Raw genomic sequence first — 22,206 nt, 5'->3', positions numbered from 1 at the left:
TACGTGAAGGTCTTTATGTTATGTTTAGACATTTATGCAAAAAAACGTGCATACCTCATGCACGTGGCAGTACGGTTTAGGCAAACTGACTCAAAACCAATTAATCCAAGGTTTTGCCGGTTCTGAGATAAGGATAGGTTATTCAACATTTATGAGAGTTGAGCTTAAACTACTAAATCTTCACAAGGGTAGAATCACAAAGAACTAAAGTCTTGTCAAATGAAGCAGGATACCGGATGTTATCTATCAAAAAAAACCAACCATTACTCCATATTGTTGCAGATCACTTCACTCAGGTGCTGCACTGTGAACACGAGTGTGTGAGAGACCTCGCAACTCGACCGGGTCGCCTTTCACCCATGGAGAACTACTTGCCCCTGCACTACGACTATCTTCAATTTGCGTTTTTCAAAGGTAGGATATTCAAGGTCTTTTACGGTTTCTTAACAGGTTTCTTAACAGTTGAATCAGTCACTTGAGGTTTGTTGGAAATTTTCTGTGGAACTGTGCAGCAAAAGGAAGAATTTGAAAGTTGGTACTCGTGTCATCCGACTGTGTTTAGTATACAAGTATGAACAAAAAGAATGAACACACCCTTAGGTTACATACCTGCACACACACACAAGCACATACAAGCAGTGACAGTGACCACAAAAAGCTGCAGACACGCTCAGTCACCTTGCACCCTGTTAGGAGTTTGTTGCACAATATTAACATTATTATTATGGTGTGTGTGTCTCTTTGAACCTTTCAAGTCAGGTTCTTGAATTTAGGTGTGTGAGTAAATGCGAATCATATTTTCCTTATGTTTCTATTGAAGAAAAGTTGTTTTAGGGGAGGATCTTGGCAATGCAACTAAGTGCATTTGGGAAAGACAGTGTGCTGAATAGATGTGAGATCACTAGATTATACATAATGAGTCTGACTCATTTGGCTTTAATAAAGAAAAGTGGAAAATTGGTTCTGTGCAAACACACTTCAAGCAGGCCTCCCACCACTCAGTAATGGATGTGGGTGTTTTATGCTGAGGCAAAACATGCACATCCACACCAAACAAGGTTGTGGGCGTGCTTAAACTGTAGAAATGGATACAGCTTGTTATCTTTGCAAAAAAGACAGATAACAGGCCAGGCGCGCGAATAAATGGGAATCAAATCACCTTCTCCTTTGTTCCAACAAAATGCAATGCAAAGTTTTTGCCAGCCTGAAAAGCTTGTACACCCGTCACAGTGAAGCACAATTAAACATTTCAACTGTAAAGATGGGCGTGGCTCATAGAGGCCTTATGAACAGGTTAAATCACTTTTTTTTAATCAGTTATAATCGTTGACTTAACGTAACTTGGCGTTGATTTCACCCACTTAATTTAATTTGTGGTAATCTCTTGCTGTGCAAAAATTATACGTAATTAATTTATAGCTTCATTGTGTTTATCACTTCTCTAACGAAAGCATAAATGCCACTTGCCTTAATGTGAAAGGCTGTAAATCTGAAGTAGTTATTTTACCACAAAGAAGCATCGCTGGCTTCCTCCTACATTAAGCAGCGCTGTGGCTTCACTTTGTTTTACTCTCCACAGCACAATGCCGCTCTGGACCCCTGCCATCACTCAGCAGCAGTTTCCTTAATAAATCCTCTTCAACATTTTCCTGTTTGAGGTCAAATCCCCAGGCTCTTATTGACCTGGGAACACGCGAAAGACCACCGAAGACTTCGCCTAGAGCAGGAAGTCTTTGGTTAACCTGAGCCTTTACCATACAGTACAGTCTGGCAAAGGATGTGTTTGTTTGTGCATTTAAACACAAATGGGGAGCAGCTGCTCCATGTTTGTGGATTGTTTTTCCTTTTTCTTGAGGAAAATATGTCAAAATTCTGCATGTTCACACTTGAATATACTGTAATACATAGAGCCAGCACAGTTTATCACTGCCATTGTCTTGTTGTAATGAGCAGTTCTTGGCCTGTGTTTGTGTGTGCTGTTTCCCCCATGCCAACCAGAGTACAGTTGGATCTCCACATTACACACAAGCTAAGCATCTAGAGCTCGCTTAACACTACAAAACATCTTTAACTCCTTGTTTCTCTTCCTCGATGCAGTGGACAGGCTGGAGGAGGCCCTGCGGTGCGCTTTGACCTACCTTTTGTTCCATGAGGGCGAGGAGTTCATGACGGAGAACGTTGATTACTACAGCGAGGTGCTGGGACATGATGGGGAGCCACGAGAGGTGAGAATCTGCCATCCCATAGTAACAGCAGGATTTGATCGTGTGTTTTACACTTTTATTGGAGCGAGACAGGCAACGAGAAGAGAAAAAAGTCATGCAAAGTCAGCAAAAGGACAGAGGTTGTGAATGGAACCCAGGCTTACAGCAGCAGGATTATATTTACTTAGACAGAATCTCATCCTGGAGATATTTTGAAAGTGGTATAGATATTGTGCCTGGCTGAATGGGTGGAAAAAAAGTAAGAGGTAGCTCACTGGAAAAACTGTGGATAGAAGATCTCTAACATTCTTCATTTCTTGGGACAGTAAGCTGGAAAGGTTCTCAAAGTGGAAAAAATGGCAAAATGATGGGTAGAAGAAAAATAAAACGCAGGTGGAAATTAGCAAAAAAGACTTTGTTTTTTAAAGAGAGCTTCGCAGCTTCAGGATGACACATAAAACTGTTATGAACAACAATTACTTGGTTTTCACAAGAAAAAGTGAACTTAGTCAAATGAGCAGAAACATCTTTAGGAACTGTGTGACTGGACTTCAGACTATATGCTAGAGGTTTTTCATGAATTGTTGTCATAAATCTTAACAGCAAAGTTATAAATAGTGCATCCCAGAAAGGCAGAGTATTTTATTGGTCTTAGAAAGTTTTTGATTGAATGTGAAAGTTGAATGTGGAAAATATATTGTCAGATTTTAGCTGCATACAGGAATGCAAGGAAAAAAGAAAGTGCTCCTAGTGATGAGAGACTAGGGTGAAGAAGTGTGTATTTTTTGGGAGACGAGAGGACGAAACCGTTTTGATGTATTTCATTGGCAAACAGCTCTCCACTTGGCAGACGTGGCCTCTTAAATTTGCTTTCAATTTAAACATGTTCTCAATCTCGTTGTAGGTCTGAAGCTCGTACCATGCACACTTCTTTAGAACAAAAATTGCCTCCGAACATACATACATTTCTGAGCAATAAGAGTAAGCATGTTTTCACTAGAAAAATCCCGTCAGGCTGGTCATGACCTGATCAGCAGCTGTGAAAAATCAAAGTGAAGTCATCCTAGAAAACCTCTTACCCATCAGAGTCTACAGCAGGATGTGTATATATGTGACATAGATAGACTCAAAGTTCTCCTCTTAGGGCCCGATTTACTAAAGGTTTGCGTGTGTTAAAACCTGTGCAAACTTGACAGCACCCGCAAACCAAAGTGCCAGCTGATCTACTAACAGCGTGCAAAGAGGATTGCGTCTCTGAAATGCGCAAAATTGCACACGCAATTCAGTTAGTACTTTTGCCCTGATGAATAATCAATATGGGGCGTACCCGCGCAGAAATCCTAAATACTGGGAGGGGAAGATGCAAATTGCTCCATTTACCACGCGCAATGAGATTTACCAAGCCTGAAAGTAATTGCGCGTATTGTGATTGCGTCTGTATTTAATACGTTCGAAAGGAAGGTGCTAATCTGCTGCTGCTGTTATTGTGGCAAGGAGGCGACATCCAAAATCAAAGAATACGCAGAGAGAGAGTCTTTATTCTGCTGCATGCTATTTTAAAAACGGTTGCACAAGTTTTATTAAAGGCCACTTTTTCTTTAGTTCTTCGCCTTATATCTTGCCACCTTCTCTTATTGTGCCCCCCTCCACTCGCCCACAAGCAGGCCAAGCCTTTGTGCCAAAACTTTGTATTTTATTGATTACTTATCTTATTGAACGTGAAATCATCCTTCGTACATTACATTTAATTAAAACCCGTGCTTATTAATCACAAAACACAGGTTAAACATCATGACCAAATCCGCTCCGACCCGCTGTGTCAGGATCAGCGCAGAGACTGCAGCTTCGCCTGAATTATGGTTCTGCGTTAAATCGACGGCGTAGCCGACGCATAAGGTCGCGGTGCGGTGCGCGTCGCCGCGTAGCCTACGCCGTCGGTTCTGCGTTGGTGTGACGCGGAACCATAAATCAGCCTTTAGTGTGCGCTCTGTGCTGTTCTGAACACTTCTCTTCTCTTCTTGCCATATGATGGTCCCGTCTGTCACACATTTACTGTCAGTGTTTGCTATATAATATATAATATTTGAAATATACTGTGGACATCTGAATAAAAACTTAACTCATAAATAGATGAATCAAAGCGCTCTCCAGCTCTGTGTCTGATTGTCTTTTTCTCCTCAGATCATGACGAGCACCTCCGGGTCACGCAAACCCGACCAATTAAATATTAAAAACAAATTCAGTCATGTGGCCCGTTTTTCTATTTCGTATTTTTGATCTGTGCCTAAAATTGAAATATGAAAAACCATACGTTTTTCCGTTTGTTGTGTTACCAACTGCATTTATTCTATCGCAGGTTTTCTCCGATATTGCGTTTCTTTTGGTAATGTTTAAATTTATTTGCTGTAGCCTAGTTTAATGTGTTTATTTGCCTCTTCCACTAATATCTCTAACTCCAACTCGTTTAATTTCATTTTGCGCTTGTGACTTGTGACTGTGCTTTCCATCCAGACTCTCCATGGCGCAGATTTTGCGCTCGCAAACCTTAAGACACGCAACACCTCATTTAAATACTGCTGTTTGCACCTGTTATCAATTGCACACGCAATCTTAGTTGATCACCCGCAAACCACACAACAACAGCACGTGCAAACATTTTCAGTGCACACGCAATTTAGTACTCTTTATTTAGGATCTTAGTAAATCGGGCCCTTAATGTATTTTTCTTTCTTTTTAACATAGCCGGCCTTCTTTGAGCTCTCCTATCTTTCCAGTCCTTTCAATTTCCACTACAGTAATCAGTCTTCATATTGGCTCCTCTCCCTCTGTGCTTTCTCTCTCTCTCCTACTTGGGGTAGCTCGGTTGTAGGATCGTAGATGTCTGTGCCAGGTACAACTGACTTCGCTGCCAAAGATTCTTGGAATTTACATGAACTGAGGAGGAGGAGGAAAAGTGGGCCTTCAGAAGTCTGTTTACCAATTTTTGTTACGGTTGTTTGGAGGAAAAAAAAACTGCAGGCTGCTCAGGTTTCATAATCCTCCTCATCGTCACTGGCTCATGCCCTCTGATTCATTTCTTCATGGCAGAAGTGACATGTTAATTGCCACTCATAGCTTATTTGTTGAATGTTTCTTAAATATGCTTGGGTAAAATGTATAAATTAACCAATATATCATCATTTCTAAAAACTGTAAAGGTATGCTCAGTGGTAAACATTCCAAATCCCACTTACGTAAACACAGTTTTTGTCGTTGATGTTCCATTACAGTCCAACTTAAACCAAGGTTTGTTCCTAGTGTTTTCAGTTGTGTTCGTCTGATTTGTCAGCAAAGTTATGCAAAAACTCCTTGGCTGAGTTTTATGAAACTTGATGGAGAGGTGAGGCACTTACGAAAGAAGAACCCATTAAGTTTTGGAGCCAACTGAACTGAATCACTTTCTTTAAAAGTCTGGGATAGGCTGCTCAATCAGGGCGGCATTACAAGGGCAGGAAGACTAAAACCGAAAAACTGGTCAAATTAACACAAAACCAGCTGCACAAGCAAGACACACAAACAAGAACAATGACCCTCAAGGGATAAGGAGACACAGGTGTAGGCAGCAGATTTCACTTCCATTCAAGTTTAAACTCTGAAAGAGTAAAGTGATACCCATGAGTGCCTGTGACATGAATGAAATGAAAGACAAACTCAAACTTTTTATCTTTATGTGAGGGCAGGAAAATGACGAGGAGATGAACACAATGTTCATTTCAGAATTTGGGAAAAATGTTGACGCTGTTTGTGATGGAAAATCTAGCCTTGGCTACTTGATTAACCCAAAACTGCTGAGAGCAGCAAAATATAGCCTTGGCCCAACTAAATGTACAGACTGGTAATCTGCTCAAAAATGTTTTTATTTACTCAAATCGTAAGAATTAATCATCCTTTCTGCCTTAAAATCAGTATACTTCCTTTGTTTTATTGTCATTCTGCATCGAGACGCCCAATGCATGTTCTGACCCTTTTGCATGCAACTGTTTAATTAAATTTACTGAAATCTGAATAATCTCTCAAGTCTTATTCTTGGTAACTCAGACACTCAGTCTCAGTCCAGTTATTCACCTAGTTGGAAAAAACGTATTAAAGAGCATTTAATAGGTTTTTCCACAACACTGTTGAGCTGTAATTAAATAAAGACTGGTTGTATCCTTTTACAACTGTTTTGAAACAAAACCTGTAAGGATTATAAAAGTAAAAAAATTAAAAAGGCTATAAGGTTGAAATATCAACATTGTCTGACCTACAAAAGTGACATGATTCCCATGCAGCTGTTAAATGTGATCATTACTCTTGTTAACATTACATGATATCACATTTATGTGCACTTTCAACAAACTCATAACTGCTTAAAAAATACTTTAAATTTACTTATGAATGTTTTTCTTAACAAAACAAACACATTTATTTATACTTTTTGTTTGACTAAGTTCTCCACACTGTCATTGATAAACCGTCATCATGATTTATTTGGTTGAAAAATACCCAAAAAATAAAAAGTGTATGTGTGTGTGTGTGTGTGTGCTCACAGAAAGGTGCATGGTACTTGAGAAGACACAAACAGGAGCTGGAACTTATTTTAATTGGAAGCAGAATAATGGATGCAGAGTTTGTCGAAGGGGTGAGTAAACACGATACAAATTTGTCAAAATTACCTGTACCATATGTGTATGTCTAAAAAAAAACTGAAGCACACTGTGATTGCTTAGAGGCAAAACAAGGGCCCAAGGACAAAAGATTTGGATATTTAAATGGCAGTCATGGTGCCTGTGGTCGACATGTGTGTGATGTGCAGCAGAGCTCGGTCTGGCTGTGCAGCATCCATGTGTCTCCTACTGCTGGCTGACTGGAGCAGGTAACAGGTGTCTGGCACGGCCACCCTGCACCCTCTCTGGTTGGCCAACAGCACCCCCTGCTGGTCAAATCAACGTATTTCACATTTTAACCTTTCAGCAATATCTGCATTGTCCTCTCATTTTCATGAAGGCTTGTATAATCAATAAATATGCTGCTTACAGATTTTGATTGATTTTTTGCAGAATTACTGGAGAAGTACAGGTGGAAGGGATGACTCAAACAGGTAAAAAAAAAGAAACTTAAAATGTGTGTAATAAAATTTGAACATTAGCATGCAGTTTCCCAAAAGCTTGTTTTATATCTTAAGCAACAAGTGAAAATGGGAGATTAAGCTATAATTTGTGTTTTGCATTTAAAATTGTAATTATTGCCTTTTCCTTATCCGTTTTCTCCACTCAGGATTCCCTCTGGCACAGATGGCTGGATGGAGTATGTTCCCATCTCAGACAAAAAGAATGTTACTGCCGTTGATCCACAGCTTCTTAAAGAAGGTAACCATTTGCTACAGAGACTTAAGAAATGGTATCAACAAGATGCTGCATTTTTTAATCATTCTCTGGTGATCTGTGTAGGTGGTCCCTTGTTGTACGACAGTGTGCAGCTGGTGCAGAACTCAGTGGACTTGAACGGGACCCAGCGGGTGCTGCTAGATCACGTCATATCTGAGGAGGAGTGTGGAGAGCTCAGAAATCTAGCACATGTAAGGACGTTGCACCAACATAATAATAAAACACATGGATGACCCCTAGCTCTATTTTTGGTTGGTTCATTGCAGGAATATGTGCTCAAAGTCTATTTTGTGGTTTTATTCTTGTCTTCCAGTACGTCACCATGGCAGGAGATGGTTACAGAGGGAGGACGTCCCCACATACTCCCAACGAGAAGTTTGAAGGAGCCACAGTTCTCAAAACTCTGCAGGTACACCAGTCATAAAACACCAACAGCTCCTCTTGTCTGAGTATATAATTTTAATGTCAAATCATTTAAAATGTATGCAAACCTCTTCTCCATAGCATTTACAGGGTTGGATTCACACAACATTAAACTTTTGTTTGTGTCACAAATGAATTATTTTGCCTACAATAGCATCTGTCTTGATTCTTGCTTGACCCGTCTGTGGTTTTGCTTTTCTCATCCCTGCAGTACGGTTACGAAGGCAGAGTGCCGATGAAGAGTGCTCGCCTCTTCTACGACACCAGCGAGCGAGCCAGGCAAATTATCGAGTCCTATTTCATGCTGAACGCCACTCTGCACTTCTCCTACACACACCTGGTGTGCCGGACAGCTATCACAGGTCACTTGCACAGAAACACACATTGCATGATGCCACATCCCACACAAGTCATTTATTCACATAAAATCATTTACCTTGAGATTTGCTGTCTTTCAAATTCTCTAGCTTCCCCCCTTTTCACTCTGACCCTTTAATCCTAAGTAATCAGAAAGAACCTAGTCATAAAAAGCCTAACTACTTTAATTTGTGCATCAGTAATTTGCATTGATACTTCAAATGCATTTTACACAGCTGTGTAGGATAACAAAATCAACTTTTAAAGGGAGACTGTCTCGTTCAAACAGCCGCTCACACACAAAACATTTAACAGAATAAGCTCACAATCTTGTACTTACGAAAACATCTGTAATTAACTGATAATCAATGGATTTAATAGACTTTATATTTTCATATACGGTCGATGTAAAGGTAGTTTTAGGAATGAAAATGTGAAAGTTTGCAACCAATGATCTCTATTTAGTTCATTTTACATTATAGGCTTATACTATCTCGATATTTTCTAGCTGAATGGCGATACTCGATATATATCGATATTTTTTCTGTGACATAATTGGAGTTTCCCCCAAAGCATTATAGCATAGCATCTCTGTTAGCTTCATTTTTTTCTGAGGCAAACCCTTAAAAAAACAGTCAGTTTTAATACAAAGCCTCGTGCCAAATGTCACACAGGTTCCTTTATTAACAGAGGTCTGCACAATATCAAAATGTATAAAACAAATGAAATAAAAATAAACTGCCTGCATATATAGAATAAAAATGCTTCTTGAATAAAATAAAACAAATATCCCTTTCCTGCATAATCAATTAAATCAAAATACACTGTGCAATTAATACAATGTAGACAGTAACAGACATGTGTGCAAATCTCAAATAAAACATTCAAGTCAATTTGTCACAAAATAAGCTATATCAAAATCATTAAAAAAATAAAAATAAAAAAAATAAATAAATCGGTATAAACGATATTGTTTCGTACCATATCGCGGTTGAAAATATATCGATATATATTAAAATCTCGATATATCGCCCAGCCCTAATTTGGAGTATTAACAATGTAAGTGTTTTTATGACCAGACTGATTAGTAGAGTTCTTCTTAAGGTGAGGACGGTGAAGAGGAACGGATGTTTAAGATCGATGGCTCCCCTCCTGTTTTTCTCTGGGTTTTGGTTGTCGTAGATCTTTGCTGAGTTGGCATGTCGGATTAGAGATAGACAACAGAAAATATATGGATGAAAGTGTGACATGTTTAAGTTTCTTTCACTGCAGTTGGCCTCCCAGATATGGTTCAACATCTTCTCCTATAATGTACAAAACACCTCCCTTTTTCAGTATAAATATGACTGGATTGATGACCACAGCGGGAATTTTCTCTCCTACCTACAGTATGTGGTTGAGAGAGGTGCATGATATAATAAAAGCTTGTATTAACATTTGATTCTGTTCACTGGCTTTCTTACGGTGCACCAGACAAACGAACACAAGGATCTTTCAGTAGATGTTTTGCTTTCTAACAAAGTATTGTCAGTGGAGGTTAAACTGGCCTCTTAGACCTTGGGTTTTGAGCTTTTTATTTGTTTTTAGGCCAGCAAGATCACAGAAACGACCTGAGCCATCCCATCCATGCTGACAACTGTCTGCTTGACCCCGACGCCAATGAGTGCTGGAAGGAACCTCCAGCTTACACTTACAGAGACTACAGGTACGAGGCTTTTCTTTTTGTTACCCTTGAGGAAACTGTATTTATGAAGTAAAATGTTTCATTTTCCTGCGCTAATGATCTGATCTGGTTGTTTTTTGTGTTCGTTTCCAGTGCATTGCTCTATCTCAATGGAGATTTTGAAGGAGGGGAGTTCATATTCACAGAAATGGATGCCAAAACAGTCACGGTGAGATGAGATTTAGTTCAGGATCAACGATTAAAGCAGCAACACTGAAAGCTGCTTTTGTAGTTGTACTTTTACTCCCCCAATTAATTGTGAAAACCATGGGTGTGTTATATAAAGTAGGACTAGTTTTTCCATCAGCTTCTGTGCTCAGTTGAGGTCAGCTGTCCCCCTTCTGTTCCTCTTCAGGCATCAGTGAAACCCGCATGTGGCAGGATGGTGGGTTTCTCATCAGGTGGGGAGAATCCACACGGCGTGAAGGCCGTCACCAGGGGCCAACGGTGTGCTGTGGCCCTGTGGTTCACCCTGGACCCGCTCTTCAGAGAACTGGTAAAATATGGCTTCACCAAGTCCTAAATGCACATTTTTCTTGGGGAAGTTACTTTATATTGAACATTAAATTAAATGTAGACCTGAGGAGTGTGCAGTAGCTGTAATTGTGAATATCTACTCGCAAGCTCTGTGTTTTTCTCTCTTCTTTTTTTTCGTTCACTTCTATAGTTTATGTGAGCCTAAAGTCTTTTTCATTTTGTATTTTTTGTATTTCTTCATTAGGAGAGACTGCAGGCAGATGAGGTGATTCAGGCGTTGGACGTACAGTCTGTGTGGACTCAAGGCCTCAACATCAACCCTAAAGATGAACTCTAGAGGCTGGAAAATAAACTTCCTCCTCAATGAAAACCCTCCATGAGCTTCAACTATTTATTGAATGACCTTTTAATTAAAAAACGTTTTATTTTTATTTTTTGTACTCTTTGAAGTGCAAGTTTAATTATACTGTCATTTTGTGTCATCACTTTGTGTTTTTTTTGTGTTTGTGTGTTTCTCAAAACTTGAGTTTTGCCTTTATTTTTCCATCCAGTCACAGCCTCAAGTTAAGTGTTTTATACTTGTAATCTCACTGAACTGTGAAATTGACATTTCACTGCTCTGGGTTGTGTTTGATCCTGCATTGTGAACAGGTATCACAAAGTACCTTATTTTCACTGGTCCATAGTTTCAAATGATATTCAGCATCATTTAAAAAGTAATAATACTGTTAATATGTTAATATTAACATCATTTTGTTGTCCATTTTTTTTCCACTTCTGTGCCAGTAATTATTTTCAAAGTGCACTGTTTTTTCTACTTCAGCTGGGGGGGGTACTTCAAGAAAGAGATCATGTTAAATACATGCTAAATACATCCAAACACTACATTTTTCAATGTTCATGTATGTCAGGGGGTAGAAGTGAAAATGTCCTCTCTTAGTCTTGAGTCCTTGTAATGAAGCAGATTACTGGCCCAGGTGTTCACTGACACCAGGACATGCTGAGTGTGTTTTAGTTTTATTTATGTGTTGTAATAACAGACAGCTGCTGTCTGCATTTAATATGAGAAACTTTTTTTCATAAAAGATGCCAATCATTCCTGTTTCAAGGAATACGTATTTGTACGGTCTTTTATTTCTTTATATTTGTGTTGATGAGACAGATGACAGGTCAAGTCGTGCACTGTAAAACTCATGGAAGCAAATATGAAAGTTTCTGTTTTGTTTTTCTGTTTTTTGTTTTCTATACAGGTTCCAGAAGCTAACCATAAATTTAGTCCTTTGTTCATGAGGTTGGCCACTTTTTTGTTTCACTGATATTTAATTTTGAAATGCTGTAGCACACAAAAATGTATGTGTACATGCCAGTAAATAACACAAACAAGAAATATTCCATACCTACAGTATATGTAAATGTGTCTTTTTGCTTTATTTATTCATGTCATATGGTTAAGGAAGAAGTTCGACATCTACGATGGCATATGCTCATCTTTTGTGCATTTTGAATGTTTTCAGACATTTTTTCAGGTTCTTTTGCCTTAAAACAGATTCAGTTACTTTTTTTTCCTCAGTTCACACAGAAAAAAAATCCACTATATTTAAACCAAAATAGGTCTTGAAGTGTTAAGTTGACAGGTTAAAAAAAAAAAATTTACATTGATGTTTTGACCCAATATTTAGCATATTTTTTCAAAGATGGCATCTTTGACAACAAAGTGCACAACTATTTTCAGGTCTCCAGACCTCCTGTGCTGGGTTCAGGTCCCCATCCTGGACCTGACTCATTCCAGGACTTTCACAGTTTTCCTAAAGCCATTATTGGGTTTGGAAGCGTACGTCAGGTTGTTGTAATGTTAAAATGTAAACCTTTGCCCCGGTTTTGAGATTATAAGCTCTCTCGAAAAACCTTTCCTCCCAGGATTCTTCTATATTTCAGCTATTTTTATTCATCCTTATTAGCCTACATGTCCCAGTCACAGCAAAAATGGAAAATACTCAGAGAAAGATGTCACCCCTAAACCATATTAGACTGTAGACATTGTATTGTTTATGCAAATGCTAAAATCAGAGGATTTCCCATCTCGTGTTCAGAGTTATTCAGATACTTTTCAGCCACTCTACCATTAATACCTGATGGGTGCAACGCTGAACTGATGTCTGAGTCTGACAGGTTTTGAATGGACAGCCCTCTCAACCCAATGGATTCATAGTTTCCATATTTTCATTAACTTTAAATCTTTAGACTAACAAACTAACAGATTATGTCTAATATATTCAGTTAGTTGCTGCTGACTTCTAATCAAGTTTAAGAATAATGCAACACTCTCCTAATTAGAAAAGTCAATCAACCCTTTCACCAACCCCCTGGGTGGGGTTGGTAGAGGGAGCAATGCCCAGGACTGACTTAGGTAGGAGCACTGGGTGACAAATGGGGGGGGGGGGGTGGAAATCGGGATAAAAAAATAAAATAAAACATTTTAGGATGAATATAAAACATGATGTGGGAAAACTGAAAGGGTCTGGTCATTTCTGCATGGACTATATTTAATGAGACACTGATAAAAGACATACAGTAAGAAACAGCTCAGCTGTTAGTTTTAAGTCAAAGAGCTCCGAGTACATGAAATAAAGTGCATCTGCTACATCACAAAATGTACATAAACACAGTCAAAAGACATTCACCAGACTATATTTCATATTCAAAATTGATTGGTTATATGGACATTTCGAACGAGAAGAGGTCACTGTGGTATACTTTTTTTTTTTAAGATAACCTTTAATGCAACACAGACATAAAATGAATCATATCCTAGAGTAGGCATGCATCATATTTTACCCAGTCTTGTGTATTCCAAGCTGTGGTAGATTTACTCAAGTATTTCAACAGAGTAATTCAGAAAATACATTTTAATCAGCTTTTTGGATGAGAGGAAAGTCATGAGGTATGAATTCAGAGGACATGCTTGGTTTGTGGTTCAGAAGCGATAGGCCAGCTGTTCGTTGAACCTGAAAGGCCTGGTTTCATTGATTGTGCACAGCAGGTCCCTCATACGTCGTGCACGTCGCTCTTCCAGCACCAGTCTGCGGGATTGCTCTCGTGCAGCCAGCTGCTCTACTCGCTTCTCTTCCCGCTTCCGCCTCAGCCAGCTGAGGAGGGACAGAGGATGTTTAGTCTCAATTCAACAATAACCGGATAAGTCAAGTGATACAGATTTTCATGACTCCTTTACAGGCACTTTGGTTACCTACAGGCCAGAGGCCCTCTGAGGGTAGTTTTTTTTTCTATCATTAGCTTAGGTAAACCTTAGATAATTTCTGATCTGTCTGAAGGATTTGGAATAAGAGTATCGCTATTTCTTTACATACTAAATATGTCTGATGCTAACACAAATGGGTTGAGTCAAAACAGCATCATATCACATTAACCTCTGAGAGTTTACATATGAAATAAATCATCATTATGGGTGCACAAAAAATAAATAAATGACTTATTCAACATACCACTAGAATGTGAGATGTTTCCATTTTTTTTTTAATGATAATAATTCCATGACCGACATTCTAAACATTTATTGATACAAATATATATACATTGATATAGATATATATACATATATAAATACAAATATATAGGGCCATTGAGGAATTCAACAGTATTAAATGTGCATGGGTTAAAAAACTGGGGAAAATTGTGTGGGTCCCAACTAGTTTCAGATAGATATTTCCCACATAAGGAAATTAACCCGTTGATCTCCATCAAAAGTCCAGGTGCCACTCAGAGTCCATATGGGCAAACGCAGGTAGGACCGCCACAGGATTTGCAGACATTTTACAGTCCAACTTAGCTCATATGGGGCCTACTTATACAATTAATGCTGGTTGGTGAAAAAACATTTAACCTTTAAAACTCATGCAAAAAAGTCGTTGCTTTACATGCATGACCATCTCAACTTCTATCATTTCTATGTCGTGTAACTCACAGTTTGAAGGCACGTTCACACTCTTCGCGGCTGTGTAACAGGTAATCACTGTCCTCCTCCAGCCTCCTTATCTCCACAAGCTGTCTGTCTTTCTGCTGCTTCTCCCGTTTCCTCTGAAGCCACAACCTGAAGGCATCCTCCGAGTCAGCCAAGTCTTTCTGTGAACACGCAGGGAGATATTCAAAAACATGTATTAGCTTTTAGTTCTGTCCTTTAGTTTTTGCAATGCTTCTTTGGGCAAATGTTTACTCTCAGAGATAAGTTCTTTCATTTACTAGGCTTCGTCTGGGACTGAATAGATCATTATTCATTTTTGGATTTTTGGATCCACATAGATTCCAAAGTTCAAATCCTGAACTGAACTGAATCATTCACTCATTCAGGACCTCTTTCACTTTCCACTTTCAATTGTTTTGTCACTGTTTGGATGGGTTTAGGTGACAAATGTACTTATTCAGTGTTAAAACTTTTGTTCTGACTATATATGTGATTGGGATTTCTCCTTAGCTTTGGTTAGCCTTCATTTGATCCTTGATGTAGTCTTTCATTGTTTTGTTAGATTAAGGCAACATCACCGTGTGACCGGGCTATGTTATGCTCTTCGTTAACACTGACACTTTGATAAAATGACAATATTTGAAATCAGTGATCAGAATAGGAGAAGTTCCCTGACTAAGCTTAATACACCTGTGACCTGCCTTTGGTCATATCTGTGGGAGTGATAACAAGTGACGAAGGCAATAACGGCACGATAACATTCAAGTTAAAATAGGCATTTGTATTTACCGTATTTTCTACACTATAAGGCGCACCGCATTATAAGGCACACCTTCAGTGAATGACGCATTTTAAAACTTTTTCCATATCTAAGGCGCACCGCATTATAAGGCGCACTAAATATATGGTAAAATACCGTACTATAGTGGCTGGGGTTGAGTTACATATCTACCTGATGGAGCTGCGCTACAGGAAATGCTACAAAATCCTACAGCAAATGCAAAAAAAAAAAAAACAAGAAGAAAAGTACTGTATGTCAAACTTTATTAACAAAATAAAAACCAGCTTTGCTCCGTCTCGTCAAAGTCGCCATTATGCAAGTCAGTGTCGCTGCTGTTGTCTTGAACGTCTGTGAAGATTCCTGACGTTTTTAGCGCCGTAACTTCGGCGACACCAACTACAGTAGCTACAATCCTACTGACTACAGTAACAGAAATTACCGTAATGATCATATATAAGGCACACTGCCGGTTTTTGAGAAAATTAAAGGCTTTTAGGTGCGCCTTATAGTGCGGAAAATACGGTAATCAAAATGCTGTGCTCTCTTGGAGCCATACGTTGCAATTTGTCCTCTCTATCTCCTGTGCTCGATGGATCCTTCTCTCCTCCTGAAGCTGCTTTCTCTTCCTCATCAACCAGGCTTGGAACGCCTGTTCGTTCTCCTGCCTCTTCTGTTCCTCTTGCTCATTCTTCTGGTCCTCCGCCTTATCAGCATAGAGGAAAAAAGGAACGATAGAAGTCAGTAAACAAAGCCACCAAGATGAAATCTAACTTAAAATATGTATTCATAGAGTCTAATACTTCCGTTGAAGTTTTATTAACTATCATCTCGCCAACCATATGTATTTGCTACCTCTCTGGCCATCCTGGCCTTCTTCTCCTGGATCCTCTGCAGCAGGTCTTTCTGCTGCTGGGAGAGGGTGTAGGTGGGTTGGCAAGGTGTCCCAGTGGCAGACTGCACTCGCCGCTTGTTATTTTTGTCCTGGGTGACTCTCTGACTGTGGGTGGCTGAATTTGGCCTTATCCTGGGCTGTGGTGGAGGTCTTGGAGCATGAGGGGGATTGAAGCTCTGGTGGGAAGAGGAGGAGCCCATACGGAGCCCAGGAGAGTGGGTGGGACTGTGCGTCTTTCCGGGATTCACCGTCTGCTGCTGGACACGAGATGAGGTATGTGAACAGTCTCTAAAGTTGGTTGCTATAGGAGGAAGAAGGTTCTGACTCTCCACCTCTTTAATGCTGACAAGATCAAACTTCCCATCCTTTTCCACAAGCACTCTTCCCTCCTTCGTCCCCTGCCCTTCTTCACGGCTAAGCCTTCTGCATTCCTTGCTTTCATCACGAGGGGAAAGCTTCAGCTCAGACATCTTTCCACACACTTCCGTTTCTGGATCTCCATCCTTGGCTCTATTTTTGTTGCCCTTCACTCCGTCTCCCTCACCAACGTTGACATCTTTCTCAAACTGGAATGGAGGCACCACTAAGTCCACCAATGTCTCTTTAAAATGAAGCCGCCTCCGTCTTGTCATATCTGGTGTCTCTTGCTCCTGCAGCTCCCTGTTCGCTTGCTGGATCTTCTCCAATATGTACTTCTTCTCCTCATCTGTCTGCTCATTCATCTCTGGAGGTGGAGGGAGTACAGGTGACAATTTACTTGGGCAATCTTGATCTGAGTCATACTCCAGTGGTGGAGACGGCCACCTCTCTTCATCTTCTTCAAAATGTTCTATTCTTTTGCCACTCTTGTTCTTTGTTTTCCCTCCTTGGAGTTTCTCTTCCTCCTCCAGTTCTTTGTCTATTTTGGCTTCTATGTCCTCAAAGTCAGAACCCTGTGAAGTAGATAAAGGAGACACTCTCTGTATCTATTACTTTTTGAATGTAGTGGCTTAAATGTAGATGAAAGAGTAAGATCAGCACCTAACAGGTAACAGTGTGCTGGGCTGATAACAGATATGTTTGTTAGCTCATCAATATTGCATCCAGCAGTGGGGAAGTAAGGGTATGCCGCTGTATGTCATCAGCATTGTTTTCACGTGAACAGACCGATGTACTCGGACAGGTAACTCAATACTATTAACTGTCACACTTTTACAGAGTTCAGTGGGTCAGTGATACGTGCAGGTTGCAGTAAGTAGAACTCCAAACTTACATTCAGACAAGGAAACAACAAAAAAGGGATAATAAATGAAGAAGTACAAAGAAGTGATATAACCAGTTGGTCCACATGTTGTGCAAAAGGCTCACACTTGCCTGGTCCTCGCTTCGACTGTCCTCACTGATCAACCAGTCCAGATCCTTCTCAAAGTCGTCTTCATACTCCTCCTGAGGTTTTTTGTAAACAACTTCAGTCATAATCTACCAAAACAGAGAAAAGACGTTGTTTGTGTTAGGGTTGGGTTTTTTTTCACCCACACCAGCTGCAGGAAATGGAAAAAGATGATAAGACATGCTGACCCAGATACTGTACTTCAATGTGTCAAAAGCTTAAACCTGGCCCAAAACAATAACTTGGTTGGAGCCACCAGCGCTGAAAAATCATTAAACCTGAAAAAAACTTGGATATCCAAATTTTGGATCCATTATTTTCCAAAAGGAACTTTTATTTAAACTCAATGTACTTATGTTGTTGCTAATTTTGGCATGGTGTAATAAAAAACGAATACAGATGTGCTTACAGTATTTACTAAAAAGTTGCAACATCAGATTTGGTAACAATCAATTATGATTTTTAAACTATTATAACAGTGCAGCTAAAGATCAAATCATCTCTTGCATAAAATAGAACAAAACTAATCACTCAAGGGTGACAACTTCAACTCATTTGGTGGATTCAGTGATTGGAGTTTGAAGAAACAACACATTCTGGCAATTAAACAATTAATTTATTTAACAACCAGCCAGGCACATCCACCTCATGCTGGTCACCTGCCTGGTCACACACTGCTGTGGGAAGGCATCCCATTCTTCAACCAGCATTTGTCAGCCAATGTGGTTTTGTTGGTCATTCTGGAAGGATCAGCGTGCCCAAGCTGATCCCACAAATGTTTAATGGGGTTGAGGTCAGGACTGCTGGCAGGAGATTCCATTCTGCCAAATTCTGGAGTTGGTCTCTGATAAACCCTGCTCTGTGGGCGGGTTGAGCGTTGTCATCTTGGAGGATAGAGTTCGCTCCCAGAATGTGGAAATATGGGATTGCCACTGGTTGCAGAATGTAGTTTCAATATTTCTCTGCATTGAGATTGCCTCCAATGATGATGAGCTGTTTTTCCAGTGAAGGAGATGCTCCCCACACTATCACACGGCCTCCATCAAAAGATATTACTCTATCAGTGCAGGAATCAGCATAGCATTCTCCATATCTTCGACACACTTTACTCTAGGATCCAACTGCCGTAGGCAGAATATTGACTCATCGTTGAACATAATGTTCCTCCACATGTTCAGGTTTCAGTGCACATGTTGCAGACACCAACGCAAACGGGCCTGATAGTGAACGGCAGTCATGGCAGGTCTCCCAGCAGCCCTATGAGACCACTGTGTGCACTCTGATCCAGATTGTTTGCATAGAGACACAACACCCATATTGTCCTGCAAACCTTGACCGTAAATCTGTACAAGACAGCGTTTGGTCTGCCAATCAAGTGCCTGATTGGCACCTGATTGGCAAAACAAGAGTCAGTAGCAACAGCAAAATAAGTTGTTTGGCACTGGCACAACCCACATGCTCAGTTCTGCTGCTCATCCCATAAATGCATGTTCTTTACAAATGATGCACTATTTAAAACGGAAATAAACTTCCATTGAAGAATTATTGTCAAGAAGTATTGTTACCACAAAGCAATAATCTACTAGACACAAATGTCCTTACTTTTTATGTTTGGTGTTTATTTATGTGTGTGTGTGTGTGTGTGTGTGTGTGTGTGTGTGTGTGTGTGTGTGTGTGTGTGTGTGTGTGTGTGTGTGTGTGTGTGTGTGTGTGTGTGTGTGTGTGTGTGTGTGTGTGTGTACAACAGACATCTGAACATCTGGGATGCAGAGGAGCTCCTTTGCATTAGAATGCCCAAGATTAGACATTCAGTTCTTTATCAGTCTGTTTGAGGTCTTGTGTCACTTGTGTTGTCTGAAAACCATGTAAAGAGATGCTGAACTCCAAAACAAGCTCCTACAGCCACGCATATAAAACACAATATTTCCGCTGCTTCTTATCATTTTTACAAGCTCATCCATTCTCCTTCCCAAAGATCTTAGTTGTCCCATGATGATTGAGGGAGAAAACAAGGTCAAAAGAACTCTCCATTTTTGCTCCTCATTTGTCTCCCACTCTAAATCATTTCCCTCTCAACTTCAATTTATCCTAATTTAAGGTTGTTTTCTGATCATTAGCTGGTCTTTGGGACCTTCAGTCTGCTGTTTCTACATGTAAACAACGTTCTGTTGTCGTGGATATTCAGTGTGTGTGGGTGTTTATAGAGTACATTACCAGAAATACAGATCAGGATACTATCAGAAGTGAATGCCTGAGAAGACTGAGATATCAGCTCCATAAAAGTTACCTCTAATTCAAACCTTTTCTAATCAGCCTTCTGTTATTGAATCAAGGATCACATAGGGTTGCAACTGAGTTTTGTCGCCATCTACTGGCAAAGGACAGTACAACACTGACCTCATTAACATTATATTATTATTTTATTTAATGAATATGACTCTACCAACACGGTTTTAACTCAGGAGTCGTATCTATTGTATTTGTATGTATTTATTTTTTATACATATGTATCGGATGACCTGGTGTAACCCTAAATCATTTTGTCTGTCTGGCTGAAACACAAATAGGAAATTGTAATCCAGTTTGTTGTTGTGGTTGTTTTCTTTTTCTATTTTTTATAGCTCCATGGTGAACAAAAATAAAGGAATTAGACTGCAACATATAGATCGAGTATGTACCATTAAGAGTATTTCTCTCTGGGCTAAGCAAAAATCTATAAAAGAGATTTTAGCCAATAAAAGTGTCAGCTGTTTGAACTCACCACCAGCCGCTTTTAATCCTCGTGTAGTCCGAAGCAGTAATGTGATGAATCCTGGTTGTTTACTTTGTAACTATGTTTTCTTCATCTAGCCGGCCCACATACAGCGTGGCAGACCACGGAAGGACACCTGTTCACATAATCTCCTCCGAGTCCTGACAGCTCTCAAAGGTTTAATAGACCTGTTGTCGTGGCGACCAAAAACACGCTTTGCTACTTGCGCATGCGCAAAGACAACAGCGACATCAGCTGAACTCTTGGCATCACATAATAGTTTTAACCCTCCTATTGTCCTCATTTTCTGAATACACCCCGTGTCCTCCGGGTCAAAATGACCGGTTTTCAGTAAACCCCCATTATAAGCACCTTAATTGAATTTTAAACACCAAATTCCATCTTGCTTGAAGAAACAACTTGTCATTCATCACAAAATGCGTGAATGCTTAAATTTTCCCTCTGCATTTGTATTTCTATAGGTAAAGAAAAAAATGTGCAAAAAGGAGTTTTGAATGCATTTTTATTCATCCCAATGACTCGGTTTCTTTTTTCTCTCCAGTGAACAATTTTAGATAATTTACAATACAAAAATGTGAAATATAATATATCCCATTCAACTAATTGGCACATATAGGGCAGATTGAAAGTCCACAGCCTTTGCAAATATATGTATTACACTTGCAGAACACAGTATAGTCCTTCTTTTGAGTAGTCTCTTCCTCTTACTTGCCCTAGCTGGGGAAGTTAAAATTTTAAGTTAAAAAAATATCATTTAAAGGATTTTTTTAACACAGTGGCGGGTCATTGTGACCAGGACAACAGGAGGGTTAAAGACAACTTTTACTTATTTAATCTAAGAACTTGTAGCTCCTGGTAATGAAAACCGTCTTTCAACTCGGTTTCTCTAGTCAACTTTCTGTTCAGGTTTAAATTCAGTTTTGCGTGAGAATATTTAAGGAATCACACGATTATTTTTAGAAGAGGGAATCTGCTCTCTGCTCATTCTGCTCTCATATCTATTTTCAGATATTTGAGTCCATCTCTTATCTGCATTTCACAACCAACAGGTGAAATCTTTACAATAATGGATATAGTTGATGATACGCAACGTTAAAAGAAGATAAAAGTATTTCTTTTAAAGGAGTCCAGCTGTTGAATAGTGTTGATCTCAAACTTAAGCAATGTACTTCCTTTGTTATGTTCAAAAAATCATTATGTGTATTTATATTTGGGAGTTATGGCTGTAATTGAAAAACTGGGAAAAGAGATATGTAGCCTATGTGTGTGTATATGCATCTATGTGTGTACATGTATGTATGCAAGTGTATGTACAGTATATGTGTATATTATAGTTTTGTTTTTTTGTTTTTTGTTTGTTTTTTGTTCTTTTATTTTCTTCACACTTGACACCATGTATTGTGTAGCTTAAGTTGTATAGTAGGCGGGCATTAATAAGCTCTGCTTCTGCCTGAGCCTTTTTCAGTCAAATTGTAAAATTTGTTTCTTCCTTGTTTCCTTGAAAGATATATATGACTGAAATAAATTCAACTAACTAACTAACTATACAATAAAAAAAACACTTTAAAGTAATTCTAAGTGTAGGTACCAGGAAAGACAAAAAAACAGACGCGCTTGACAGACTCGACTCTTCACTGATACGCGCAGCACCAAACATGACCCTGAACCCAATAGTTGCTTTTAATCGCGGTGCATTATGGGTGATGAAGTTCGCTCTAAGCGGTGTCTGCCTTTTGCTCGCCACGCCACAAATAACGGTTGACTACATTTCCCATGTTGACGTTATCAACAGCAAAGACAGCACGCCCCTTTACTTGACTTTTTGA

The 22,206-nt window shown here is 39.5% G+C and overlaps 2 protein-coding genes across 2 annotated transcripts in view; one reads left to right on the top strand and one right to left on the bottom strand.

The window, feature by feature from the left end:
• Positions 1-12,140, top strand: part of p3h2 (prolyl 3-hydroxylase 2) — a 68,923-nt gene extending 56,783 nt beyond the window's left edge. The window contains exons 4-15 of the mRNA XM_061738340.1: positions 283-414; positions 2,098-2,225; positions 6,775-6,864; positions 7,283-7,323; positions 7,500-7,591; positions 7,673-7,800; positions 7,923-8,018; positions 8,244-8,394; positions 9,977-10,094; positions 10,206-10,281; positions 10,468-10,608; positions 10,834-12,140. Coding sequence (XP_061594324.1) covers positions 283-414; positions 2,098-2,225; positions 6,775-6,864; positions 7,283-7,323; positions 7,500-7,591; positions 7,673-7,800; positions 7,923-8,018; positions 8,244-8,394; positions 9,977-10,094; positions 10,206-10,281; positions 10,468-10,608; positions 10,834-10,926 — 1,286 coding nt within the window. The 3' untranslated portion in view covers positions 10,927-12,140. The remainder of the gene's footprint in view (positions 1-282; positions 415-2,097; positions 2,226-6,774; positions 6,865-7,282; positions 7,324-7,499; positions 7,592-7,672; positions 7,801-7,922; positions 8,019-8,243; positions 8,395-9,976; positions 10,095-10,205; positions 10,282-10,467; positions 10,609-10,833) is intronic.
• A 974-nt stretch (positions 12,141-13,114) lies between these two features.
• ccdc181 (coiled-coil domain containing 181) lies at positions 13,115-20,536 on the bottom strand. The gene is made up of 6 exons (XM_061738341.1): positions 20,369-20,536; positions 17,592-17,696; positions 16,199-17,170; positions 15,903-16,049; positions 14,569-14,726; positions 13,115-13,735 (listed from the first exon to the last, which is right to left on the bottom strand). Exons 2-6 carry the CDS (start codon positions 17,691-17,693, stop codon positions 13,564-13,566), a joined length of 1,551 nt encoding a protein of 516 aa, XP_061594325.1. The 5' UTR covers positions 17,694-17,696; positions 20,369-20,536; the 3' UTR covers positions 13,115-13,563.
• Positions 20,537-22,206: the final 1,670 nt, after the last annotated feature.

This window comes from Cololabis saira, chromosome 13, assembly GCF_033807715.1.
Source record: "Cololabis saira isolate AMF1-May2022 chromosome 13, fColSai1.1, whole genome shotgun sequence".
Taxonomy (NCBI): Eukaryota; Metazoa; Chordata; class Actinopteri; order Beloniformes; family Belonidae; genus Cololabis; species Cololabis saira.
This window is presented reverse-complemented; position numbering and strand designations above follow the sequence as displayed.

What these genes read in the sequence shown, in the direction of transcription:
- ccdc181 (XM_061738341.1), bottom strand. Translation starts at nt 17,693, where the DNA reads ATGACTGAAGTTGTTTACAAAAAACCTCAGGAGGAGTATGAAGACGAC. An exon ending in ACAGTCGAAGCGAGGACCAG is followed by an intron (nt 17,171 to 17,591) that starts GCAAGTGTGAGC and finishes TCTACTTCACAG; the next exon opens with GGTTCTGACTTTGAGGACAT. An exon ending in TGTGAACGTGCCTTCAAACT is followed by an intron (nt 13,736 to 14,568) that starts GTGAGTTACACG and finishes GTCCCTCCTCAG; the next exon opens with CTGGCTGAGGCGGAAGCGGG.